The 12847-nt window shown below is 39.6% G+C and overlaps 1 protein-coding gene across 9 annotated transcripts in view; it reads right to left on the bottom strand.

Annotated features, from left to right (window-relative positions):
* ZNF462 (zinc finger protein 462) overlaps window positions 1–12847 on the bottom strand; it is a 98008-nt gene that overhangs the window by 16647 nt on the left and 68514 nt on the right. For all 9 annotated transcript variants that reach the window (XM_066987603.1, XM_048051200.2, XM_048051203.2 and 6 more), the window contains 2 exons: window positions 2723–2987; window positions 631–767 (listed from right to left, as the gene is read on the bottom strand). In XM_066987603.1, coding sequence (XP_066843704.1) covers window positions 631–767; window positions 2723–2987 — 402 coding nt within the window. The remainder of the gene's footprint in view (window positions 1–630; window positions 768–2722; window positions 2988–12847) is intronic.

The following is a 12847-nucleotide window of genomic DNA, read 5'->3' as shown; positions in this document are numbered from 1 at the left end:
GAGCGTAAACAGCTGTCTCTTCTGAGCTAGCAAGCCTGCAGTTAATACAATATAGAAATCCCTAATCCCATTTTTAGCTGGGTTAAAAAAAGAAGGGAGAGGAGCAGAAAGAAATGAAGTCTTAAAGAAAAATAAAATATGACCATTCTTGTTTTGATCCTAAGAACAGTGACACATCACGCAGAGAAAGATTTCAAGCAAGTAATCAAGAGATATTCTGGGTCCTCTACAGTTAGTTGGTATACTGTGCCCCAGAGTTTTTGATAGCAAGGACTTTACAATAACAAGGACAAAAGCAGTATACAACTCTAGCCTAGATCAAAGCTGTAAATTAGTGCTACTCTTGGTAAATAGGTGCTTGAAGACTATTAAAATTGTTTTTAAGCTTTACTTTAGAGAGGTTGAATCTGTCCTGTTTCAACGGATTTGAATTTTACAGGAAACTATTAAGATGTATCATTTAGAAAATAATAAAAAATACTGAAGGCCTGATGTCCTATTGGTGTCCTGATGGTCAATGTACTTGTGCTCAAGCACAGAGAGGTGAAAATTTAATGAAGCCAGTCTGAAATACACAGGCGTCATTCAGCATTTCCCTCATCAGACAGACACATACAGCAATATCATTACCTCTGTGCAGAACTATGTGGTCAATCATGTTGCGTTTGTATTTGGTGTGATATAGGCAAAGAGGACAGCGAAGGTCTTTGGGTCCTTCCTCAGGAACTGCTGAATGCCCAGCTTCCACGTGCATAGTAAAAGCAGATCTGTGAAACAGGAGGGAGAGATGGAAGCAGTCAAAAGAGGTGTGCAGTGAACGATGAAGTGTCACAGCTCTATAAGGAAAGTGTCTTGTAAAATGGTACAGATACCACTCAGCCTTGTCTTCACAGTGCCACATGGCATTGCAGCAGGGCGACTCACATGAGTAACACATGAGCAAAAATATTTGTAGGCTTGTATACTCAAGTAACTGGCACACATTCTGACAATATATTCTGCATGAGTTGCTCTATAGTCACGTTGTTATAGTTAAGATACCAAAAGAATTCCCATCTTCTATGTGCATTATTTGTCTTCAGGCTGAAATATTCTGTGTACTTTTTCTAACAAAAAAATATTTTTTAGCAACTTGAGTAAAATCTAACTGTTCTGGACTGCAGGGTGAATACAGATGTATTTCTGGAGGCAAATAACATTCTTAACCTCCTCTGTCTTTGTAAGACAAGACCATTGTGATATTACGTTACAGGCATACTTAAGAGTTGTAAGAGACATGCAACTCTTCCTCCATATAGAGGAAATTAACTATATATCTACCTAACCACAAGCTCAACTACTGAAATGAGACATGTCTGTAAACTTGGGGGACTTAGTTATTTTTTTTTGTTCCTAAGGTAGTGGTAAAGCCTGCAAAAACTAGTGAGATTGCCACATTGAACTTGAGTTAAAAGTCCTCACTGAAGTTCTGCAAGACTGCTAGCTTGAACAACTTACTAATACAAGTGGCATTGGGCACAAGCCAGGGATCATCAAATTCTACAGGTGTATTTCAATCAACTTCAGTGAGTGCTTTCATGCATTTAAGTTTCTACAGTGAGCTTAAGGGGGGATTTGTATGGGCTTTTTTACCCTTTTTTTTTAAAGGGAGAAAACAGTGTACTTCCAAAAGAAGACTTAGTTCTTGAAAGTTTGAAATACCACATGAAGAAATACAACTCCATTACGCAAGTATGTGTATCTTTAATTGCCATTTGATTTAAGATGATTTTATTTCATCTCAGTAAAAGGCACTAGCAAGATGTGAGCAGATTTAACGGATCTAATGATAACTGGTAATCTTGAAGACAGATAGCAATCAGGGTATAAAGCATAATTGTACCATAAAGGGGGGGAGGGCCTGAAGATATGTAAATAAAAGTTGCTCTTGTGGAGATTGATAAGGTTTGTGCTCAACATTTTCTTTAACAGAACGTCTTTCCTGTACTCAATCATACTATTTACTGTCACCAGACTCCTGAGTACTTAACACATTTGAGATCTCAAATGGCAGTTAGGGGACTTAGGCTTGAGGGTCCAGCATATCAGAGTGAAATGATGCACAGGTGCATAAGCGTTTTTTCCTTAGGGAACAACAGCTAAAACTCACACACAAGACAGCTGAGATTTTACATTCTGCAATATCTAATTGGATTTGCTGAAATGTCTCTATGTGCTATCAGTTACTCTGGAGAACACACTCCAGCTAGATAAACAATGAGAGAAATAAAATTACATGAGAGAGGTTTCTTCAGAAAGGGATATAACTTTTCATATCTCCTTAAAACACTTTTTTTTTTTTCTCATGCTTCATGCCAGTTGCACCAGGAAATGACCTTATTTTTTAAGAGAACATTTTCACACCTGAGGATAAGGAAAACCCTCTACTTGCATATGTTAAGGAAAAAGCACTACCTGTACCATCTCCTTCAGCAAGTAAAAGCTACTGCAAGGACTCACTGTGCTTTCGTCTGCAGCAGATGGTACCGGCTGTTGTAGGAGAGAGGAAAATGGATTACATGGATGCTGCTGTGATCTGGCATGGCATTTCCTATGTTCCTCTCTCTGGTCAGCAGTGGCCATGTTTCTGTTAGCTACAGCCAGCTCTCAAAGATCTCAGAAGTCTTTTCAAGTACTAAAAAATCCTTGTGAGTTCAGTTTATCTGTTTTCCACAGTACTTACTTAAAGCCTGTATAAAAGGAACAATCTTTGCACTTGAAGAGTTTTTTCCCTCCATGCTTGTCACGGTAATGACGCCGAATGCTCTGTATGTAACCCGAGGAGAATTCACAAAATTCACAGTTAAGGATGGCTTCCGTTTTTTCCATTCCTGCAGCACTCCCTGAAAGTGGGATTGGGCTGACATTGTTGTTGTTCCTGGCTAAAGCTGCAGACTGATAGTGGTTCAACTGCTGTTGAACATCAGGAGGCTCTGAGTATGAAGAGTCTGTGGAGAAACAGAGAGAAGCTGTTATTCCATGTGGATCAGCAAACCTAAAAAGGTTCAAGACTTGCTCCAGCACCTATTGGCTTTTACAGGGTGTTGACCAGGGGAAAGACGTCAGTTCGCTGACAGCTTTCTGAAGGGATTAAGAAGAAGAGGTAAACCAATTCTATACCTAATATGTAATCTACAATATAAAAGTTGATCAGTATAAATTATGCTTTTTAAAATCTGGTTTGGGGAGGAAAAAAGTAGCAACAGATTTAAGTTAAAAGTAGTTTAAAAAGAAGTCTTAAGACATTTTTCATTTATGAAGGTAAACAATATTAATCATACTGCTGAGCACTTATGCATTTGGCGCATCAATCAGACCAGGTTCTCTGAAATTTTTTATGCCAATTCACACCAGACGAAGATCTGGCATAGGATACATGTGAGTTGCCTATGTAATAGGGGGAAAAAAATAGTAAAGAAAAAAGAAATGGATACTCTTCCCTAATCATTCATGGAATTTTTTGAGAAACCCACACAGAAAGTTAACTGTAGTAAAAAGATGAAATTTTACTTTGTCACATTTGAAGAGGTCTTCACAACAGGTAAATTCAAATACTCTGAGTTGAGGATGTTTGGAATCAAGTCATCATGGAAAAAAGTTATTTACTCATAAATTTCAGTAAAGCAAACTTCTAAACCACATTTCCTTAGAAGTTACTAAGCTTTGCTGTACTGAGAAAAAGATAAATCTGTATAGACACCTCCGTTCTACAAGCCAGAAAAACTCTGTCACACCATTTTAATGGCATGTGGAAAAACACAGTCCAGAGGTATCTCAGTACTGACACTAAAAGCTGTAATACTTTACTTGGCCCCTGCAAAAAAGGGCAGGGTGTGTGTTGAACCTTTTCCGACACACTGCTTATATGTGGAGGTTAGGAATTCATCTGCTTTGTCCTGTATAACCCACAGCTGCCCATGAATGGAACAAATGAAAGCAGATGAATAAAGCACAGATGAATTTCAGTGTAACTTTCATGAAAAGAAGACAAAAGATTCTTTTCTTAAGCTTTTTGGAAGAAGGAAAAAAAGAAGAGAGAAAAAGAAAAGAAAAGAAGTCAGGATACAAACTGTACCAGCCAACTCCTGCTTTGATGGGTACTTCATTTTCCAAAGCTTAATTCCCTGAGGCTAGATATGCAGGAATTCTCTAACAGACATACTTGCAGGAACTTAATACCATCCATTCTAACCAATTAGTAAGGAGAAACAAAAGGCAAACAGGCCTATACAGCACTCGGCATGGGGACTTCTCCACCTGTCTTCAAAAGAGTAAAATGCTCACCCTCTTTTCTCATTACTACAAAAGGGGGTTATACGTGCCTGAGAAACAAAAAAACAAACCAACACAACAAAAAAACAAACACACCGACAAAACACAAGCTTGAGATAAATGTCTCCAGGCTCCCCTGGCTTCACCCCCAGGTGTATAGTAAAGACAAAAGCAGAGACATGAAAGATTCTGGTTAAACTAAATACTTTTTGTTTTTCCTATCCAAGTCTCATGAACAGAGGCTGGATTACAATACAGCATTTATCAAGTCTTGTTTTCACCAATTCTACAGCAGGTTCCCTCACCATGGAGGACTCACAGTGAGCTCTACCAATTCAAATGTTAAGTCTTTCTTTTCCCTTTTGTTTGAAGCAGGCTCCCCACTAGATTAAGGTTTAGTTAGTAATTCACTGTTCCCTTCCTCAGAAAGGAGGCATCAAAGTTTTACAACACATCATGAAGATTCCCAGCCAAAACCTTAGTGATGTCCACCACTAAGAAATCTGCAGGTTTAAAAACAGGTGTCTGGTGTCTATTATTCCAGCTGTGGATTCTGGTACATGAAAACTGCAGGAGCAGATAGCTACATGATTATTCCCACAGGAAGAAAAGTGTACAAGGTAGCTTTCCTTGTCATCAGGAACAGCCAAAACCAAATCCTACCTTTAAATATTCACACTGGTCATCTTATAATTTTTGGTGGATCATTCTGTTACAACTAAGACAGTTATGATACAGGGGAAAAAAAAAATCTGAAGAGCTTATATGGAGAGTCTTAAACAACGGTAGCATGCATGTTCCTAGCTCTGCCTGCATATTCTTCCCCTTTTGCCTTGCCAAAAGCTTTCATTATTTTACTATCCTTCTGACGTGCAAGATTTAGCACTTCCTGAAGAAAAATACCCATCATTAACACGTGTATGTGGCTTCTGTTGGTTTCTGAGAATCAGCTTGCCATACAGATATGCTAGCATGCAGGTGCAACCCAGCTCCACCAGGAATACTTCGGATTAAGTTCAAAGCCAACTAAAGTCATGTGAGGTTTTCCACGAACTTCAGTATGCACTGAACGACACACTGCTCATGCCCACTCTGAAATGAGTGAAGGTAGTGGAAGGATGGAAACTGCCTTGAGTTGTTTCCAACCAAGCCGTTTAGCACACAGCACAGATGGGAATGCGAGCAAGTAAGAAACAGGTGATGGGGGCTGGAAGTTGGGATTTAAAAACAACAACAACAAACAAACCAAAAAACAAACAACAACAAAACAGCAACTGAGGAAAGGACTAGTGAGACAAATCAAAAATCAAAAAATCAAAAAGACACAGACAATGAGCAATGGTACAGTGATTTTTAAGAAACAGCACTGCCTCAAACTGGCAAAGCACTTTCATGTGTGCACCTACTCTACTCCTGCTGGAAGAGCAGGCTGGTGTTCCAACTGCTCTGCGTGTGCCAAGCTGACTTAGATGTTAACCAAGTACCATAAGTGCCTTTGCATTTACTCAGGCCTTGAGCTGGTGTGCACCAAAATGATGGACACCTTTTGCCCGTGTTGCTGCAACAACAAGATGCCCAGATGTTAAGAGTGAAGAAGGAAGGAAGAAGAGAAAATAGTTTTACCCTCAAAACTGCCCAAAAACCGAGTAATGGCTACACACAATGTAAGTTCCACTTCAGCCTTTTCCTGCCTGCATCCATGGCTCAAAGGGTTGGGAGCACTCTAGGAGATCATTAACAATCTTGGTCAGAAGCACAAAGATGGTCCAGCCATACATGTGTGAAAAAAGTAAAGTGGCCATAGAAGACTACATCAAAGTCAGAAAACAGATGAAAGACATTAAAATAAGCAAAGGGAAGAGTTAACAAAATTATATGAAGTAATGTAAAAGAAGAAGTAAAAAAAGAAAACATACAGAGGGAGAAAATGAAGAAAAAACAAACATTAGGAAGTACTGATTACATGTTAACCAAAAAAATGCTGTTTTCTTTTTCATAAAACAGCCTCAAAGTACCACAAGAAAATAAATGACAGAATACTTAGCCCTGGTAACTTTAAAACACACACACACAGAAACCATTTTTAAAAATTATTTTATCCAAAGTGAAATAAGGACCTAACTGTGCAACTCCAAAAGCAAGTTAATGGCATGGGATGTTCTGAAGTAAAAGGACACCTATAGTCATGCCAAGAGGCAAAAATTAAAGGTAATTGATGCAGTCAAACACAGAAGAAAAGTGACAATGTTGCAAATCTTATGACTAGAACTTTGAACTAACATCTCTACCTACAGATTACCTGCACAGGAAGAATAACAAGGTTAGCAGGCAGTTTAATCCATGCCAGCACCTGTGGATCTAAAAGACCACAGCATTCACCCTTGATATACAACCACACTCTCATATCCAAATGAGAAAATGACTAGTTGAAAGGAAAGCAGAAGAAAAGACTGTCCTCATGGTGTCCCATCAACACAGCCATATCTAAATTACTGCCATGTGCTGGTAACAATGCATTAGAAAGTCTCACAGTGGCTCCGCAAGGGGGGAAGAAAAACAGCATTTCCAGAAGTGCCTAAAACACTTCAGTGCCAGGTAAGTGATTTTGCCATTCTGAAAACTTCACCCAGAGTGCAGACACAAAGTGGCATGAAGTGTCTGTCATAACTACTGAAAGTCACTACCTTGTCCAAAAAGGCATTCACAGTCTCCCCCACAATGCAATGCAATGGTGAAAATGCAACTTGATACACACCTGCGTATCTTGAGACTATACACGGGCGAAGAATATACAGCAAAAACTCACCGCAAAAGCAAAATGAAAATTCAATTTTCATGGATCCTGTGCAGCATATTACATGCACATAGCAAATGTTTCAGACACCTGAAGAAGGAAAACTGAGATATTTTCAGAAGAAAAAAGTAAATAAAGATTCTGATCCAGTTACATAAATTTGCTTGGAAGTCAAATGATGTTTTAGCCATTTGTAGGTATTTGCAGAACCATCAATAACCATGGACACAAAAACAAAACAGACAAAAACATGACACCTAAAAAAAAAAAACACAAGAAAAACAGATCAGAGCAACACCTGGAAATGTCTAAGTAATGAACACTGAGCATCAGGTGAGAGATGGAAGGAAAATTATCTATTAAAGGAAAGAAATCAAACCATTGCTTCATCCTTTCAGGGTAAGCAGAACTTGATACATCTAATGCGAGTATTTACGTTTGCACAATCAGAGATATGGATGGAGGGAGAAATATTGTTCAAGAGAAGCAATTATTCAAGTACACTGGAAAGTATCTTTACTGCATGCCCATCTACAAATAATCAAATAGCTGAATGACCAGAAGAAGACAGAGGCAGATAAAAATGAGGACATCATGATTTCCTGGTAAATCTATATGGGAGCATCAACCAAAGTCAAAAAAGAGCAGCAACTGTGAGACAAATGAAACTGCAGAAGGCAATGTTTGGCTCCTGAGATAAGAACACTCAGATAGAATGTATAAATAACTAAAATAACTCTATGGGGAAAAATGTTACATAATAACAATACAAGCCTAAGACATTACAGATCTGTAAGAAAAAGTCCCAAAGAGAACAAAAGGAAACTATTTGGAATGCTATTTAATCTATTCTAAGTTCATTCATACAAAGAGATTTCTATGAAGAAGGCCAGAGAAATTCCAAGGAATTAAGAAAAGCACTAGACAAATGGAAACACATTTGTGAAACCAAATCAAGATGCAATACTACGTTAAAAAAAAAATGCATGTTTAAAAGTAAAGAGTACTAGAAATAATTATTTTAAATGAGTAAGTTATGGCTACTAACTTCAGAGCAGAGATGAGAAGACTCCAAATAAACATTACAGTGTATTTCCAATACCTAAAGGGAACCTCCAGGAAAGCTCTTTACCAGGGAGTGTAGTGACAGGATAAGGGGTAACAGTTCTAAACTAACAGAGGGTAAGGGAGAAATTCTTTACTCTGAGGGTGGTGAGGCACTGGAGCAGGTTGCCCAGAGAAGCTGTGGAAGCCCGATCTCTGAAGTGTTCAAGGCCAGGCTGGATGGGGCTTTGGGCAACCTGAGCTTAGTAGGAAGTAATCTTTAAGGTCCCATCCAACCTAAATCATTCTGTGGTACTATGAAGGCTAACAGTGAAGCTTATGAGATTTAGGTACAAAATCCCTTTTGAAATTCAATGGAAATCAAAATTACTAGCTCAATGAAAGGCAGGAAAGCATATAGTCATGAATGGCAACAGCTTGAAAAGTGGGAAGGTGGCAAAGCAGAGTGTCATACAAAGACTGTCAAGACTACACACATTTGTTCACTTTATGCCATGCAGCACTGACCTGGAAGGAAGAATATGTGGGAGGGTGAAATGTTCTGGCAGTAAATTAACTGAGGGAAGAGGATGATAGAACAGAATAAAATTCAGAGGGATGCAACAAAACATACATGAAGATGCTTAAGGAACCACAGTGTATACGTTTTTTTCATTGCAAGTTTAAAAACAGAGTATGAACCTACTTCTTTACTTAATTCTGATTTTTACCAAAGAACATTTACATTGCTAGGATGTTATGAATGAGATCAAAAGGAAATAAACTTTGTATCCTTATTCACACACTCCAAACAGTAATCACATGGGAAAGAAAATAAACCCTTTTAATTAAATAATTATTTAAAGGATTTTAAATAAGTGAATAAATAATTTTTTTTTAAAAAGAGCCTTCTTAGAGGAATTTATTTCAGCACTATCTGTAAAAGCCACTTTCGGATAACTTTGGACTAGCTATTGCATTTAAGAGAAAGATATTACATATCTGTCCAAGGTTCAGAAGAAGGAAACCAGAAGGATACATGGGCTACGCAGTTTTGCTTATTCAGAAGAGGTAGTGTCCAGGTGGAGATCAGTAACAAGTGGTGTTCCTCAGGGGTCAGTATTGAGAACAGTGCTTTGTAACATCTTTGTCAGTGACGTGGGCAGTGGAATTGAGTGCATTCAGCTCTGGGGCCCTCAGCACAAGAAGGACATGGATTTATTAGAATGAGTCCAGCGGAGGCCACAAAGATGATGAAAGGTCTGGAGCAGCTTCCTATGAAGACAGGCTGAGGGAATTGGGTTTGTTCAGCCTGGAGAAGAGAAGACTCCAGGCAGACCTTACAGTGGCCTTCCAGTACCTAAAGGGAGCCTACGGGAAAGCTGGGGAGGGACTCTTTGTCAGGGGGTGTGGTGACAGGACAAGGGGTAATGGTTTTGAACTAAAAGAGGTTAGGTTTAGGTTAGACATTAGGAAGAAATTCTTATACTCTGGGGGTGGTGAGGCAGTGGCACAGCTTGCCCAGAGAAACTGTGGATGCCCCATCCCTGAAAGTGTTCAAGGCCAGGCTGGATGGGGCTTTGAGCAACCTGGTGTAGTGGGAGGTGTCTCTGCCCATGGCAGTGGGTTTGGAACTGGATGATCCTTAAGGTCCCTTCCAACCCAACCCATTTTATGATTCTTTATGACTTTGAATTGTCTTTTATGTGCATATCTGTCTCAGAATGAAGCTGAGACAGGATATATTCTATGCAGCTTCTTGTGCTAATATCAAAATCACATATAAGGGATATATATTGAATCTACTAAGAAGAAAATAAATAATTTTATCTTATGAATTCCTTTACACCGACAGACCCACACTGCTGTCTAGTGAAGCATCTTGGAGTTTCACAATTGAGATCAAGGAGAAAGTGATTATAAGATAAGATGCAAAGAAAAGCAGTGGGAATTATATAAGGCCTAGTGAGGATGAACACAATCAATGAAATATGTTAGACCATGTTCCTTCCCTCAGAAGAGAGGGACTAGTTCATGAGCTTCATGTCCTCCCGTTTTTGAGTTTCTAACACTACCAGGTCCTATTAACATTATCTTTAAAGACTTCCATTCATCCTTAGGCAAAGCATAACATGGACATGAACACTGCCTGAATCCTTACCATGCTCTACTAATGCTGTGATTTGGAAGGATCTGTTCAAGGTGTCCATGATACACTCCATCATATACACACTTAATTTCTAGTTATCCCTTCTTTTCACCTATCCCTCTCCCACAGCACAGTTTCTTACTTGGCTTCAACTCAGTTTAATATTCCTTCAGTTCTTCAGGTGATTTGGTCACTTACTAGTTTTTACACTGTACACAATCCTCTCTTTAAAATTTGGGCTGTTTTGGTAGCTACTCTACTGCTTGCAATTGTTGCAACATCAGTGCCAAGTCAGTATGCCATTTTGACCCCACCTGTTGCTTTGTCTGTTGCCACTTCCCCTACAATAGGGAGATGATCCATGCAGTGTGCATTGTGTTTCCCTGCTGCATTCATGTTCTTCCATGTCTGTTTACCCACGGCCTTCTTTTAAAGTAAGAACATTGCAGACCGAGAATCTGCTGCTACCTACCTATATTGAGTGAATAGTTCAACCTCTCGGTCACGTTTCGACCCTGTGTTCTTATAATTTGTTATTGATAAAATAAAATAATGTGTCTGAATATAATGTGTCAGATAAAAACAAGCCTTCTGTCTACATGTCAAACATCGGGATTCATGTGCTTATCAATTTCCATACCATGCATAAACTAAAAAGTTGTCTAGCTGTTCCTTACTCTGTTGAATGAAATTCAATCTCTTAATGAAATTACACTTACAGAATACAGGAACACAAATAGCTTTAGCAAGATGCTTCTTTAACCAATCTGCCCGCAGGTAAACAGTTCTTTTCTGAAATGACCCTTTACTCAGGCAATAATCTATCAAGTTTTGTTGTTGTTTTGTTTTGTTTCATTTTTGTTTACGCACTGGTAACCAAACAAGCCTTGTGATTTCCTTCTCATTTTTAAGGACAACTCATCAGGTATTTTTTTCAGGATCATTTCAGGTTTCCCTCTCTATTGCCCTGCCCCTTTTATCACAGAACCACAAAATATCATCAGTTGGAAGGGTATCATGAGGACCACCAAGCCCAACTCCCAACTCTTCACAGTGCAACCTAAGTTATACAGCATCTAAGGACATTGTTGAAATGATTCTGAAACACTGACAGGTTTGGGCCATGGCCACTTGCCTGGGGAGCCTGTCCCGGTGCCCGACCACCCTCTGGGTGAAGAACCTTTCCCTAACACCCAGCCTGACCCTCCCCTGTCCCAGCTCCACGTCATTCCCTTGGGTCCTGTCGCTGTCCCCAGAGAGCAGAGCTCAGCGCCTGCCCCTCCGCTCCCCTCGTGAGGAAGCTGCAGGCCGCCGTGAGGCCTCCCCTCAGCCTGCTCTGCTCTGGGCTGAACAAACCCAGGGACCTCAGCTGCTCCTCATATGTCTTGCTCTCTAGACCCTTCACCATCTTTGTTGCCTCCTTGGGACACTCTCTGATAGTTTTATGTCCTTCTTACACTGTGGCACCCAAAACTGTTCACAGTATATCAAGTTAGTCCGCATCAGAGAAGAGTAAGCAGGACAATCACTTCTTTTGACCAGATAGCTATGACGTGCTCAATGCACCCCAAGATACAGTTGGTCCTTTTGGCCATCACAGCACATTGTTTATTCATACTGAGCTTGCCACCAACAACCCCCCCCATATCCCTCTCAGCAGGGTTGTACTCCAACACTTGTCCTCCAACCTATACATAAACCAGGATGCCCTGTCCCAGGTGCAGAATATGGCATTTGCATTTGTTAAATTTGATATAGCTGGTGACTGCCTAGCACTGCAATCTATCAGGATCTCTCTGCAAGGCGTTTCTACCCTCAAGAGAGTCAACAGCTCCTCCTAACTTCGTATCATTTGCAAATTTACTTATTGTGCACTCAACTTCTGTGTCCAGGTCATTGATAAAAACCTTGAAGAAAACAGGCCCTTAAAATTGAGCTGTAGGGAACAGCCCTAGTGACTGGCTGTTACCCCATTTACCCTAGCCCTTTGAGTCAAACCCTTCAGCCAATTGTTCACCCATTGTATTTGTTCATGTCTAGCTATATGCTGGACATTTTGTCCAGAATGATACTGTGCAAGACAGTATCAAAAGTTTACTAAAATTAAAACAACAACAACAACAACACTTCCGCTGCCTTACCTTTGTACACTAGGCAGGCAACCTTGTCATAAAAGGATATTAGGTTTGTACGGCATGACCTTCCCTTCAACAACACATGTTGGGTTTAGTATAAACATTAATACAAATACACAGACAGAAACACACATGCTGCTGTCATCTAAATGCTTCACTTGTCTCTAAGCTTGAGATGTAGAGGGAAAAGAAATTCAGCTCTATAAAGTGCTATATTTTTGCATTCTGCTTTAAAACTGGTCCTATTATTACAGTGAAAATACATGTGTGCTGATGATCCAGTCTATGTTTTAATGTTTTAGTCCTATGACAAAGTAGTACTAGGTTCATGCTTCAATTCTCCACAAAGCAAACATCTTAATTAACACTGTGTAGTTAGAATAGAATAGTTTTAGTTGGAAGGGACCTATAAGG

The sequence above is a fragment of the Anser cygnoides genome, chromosome Z (assembly GCF_040182565.1).
Source record: "Anser cygnoides isolate HZ-2024a breed goose chromosome Z, Taihu_goose_T2T_genome, whole genome shotgun sequence".
Lineage (NCBI taxonomy): Eukaryota > Metazoa > Chordata > Aves > Anseriformes > Anatidae > Anser > Anser cygnoides.
The sequence above is the reverse complement of the archived record's forward strand: the minus strand, read 5'-3'. Positions and strand labels throughout refer to the sequence as shown.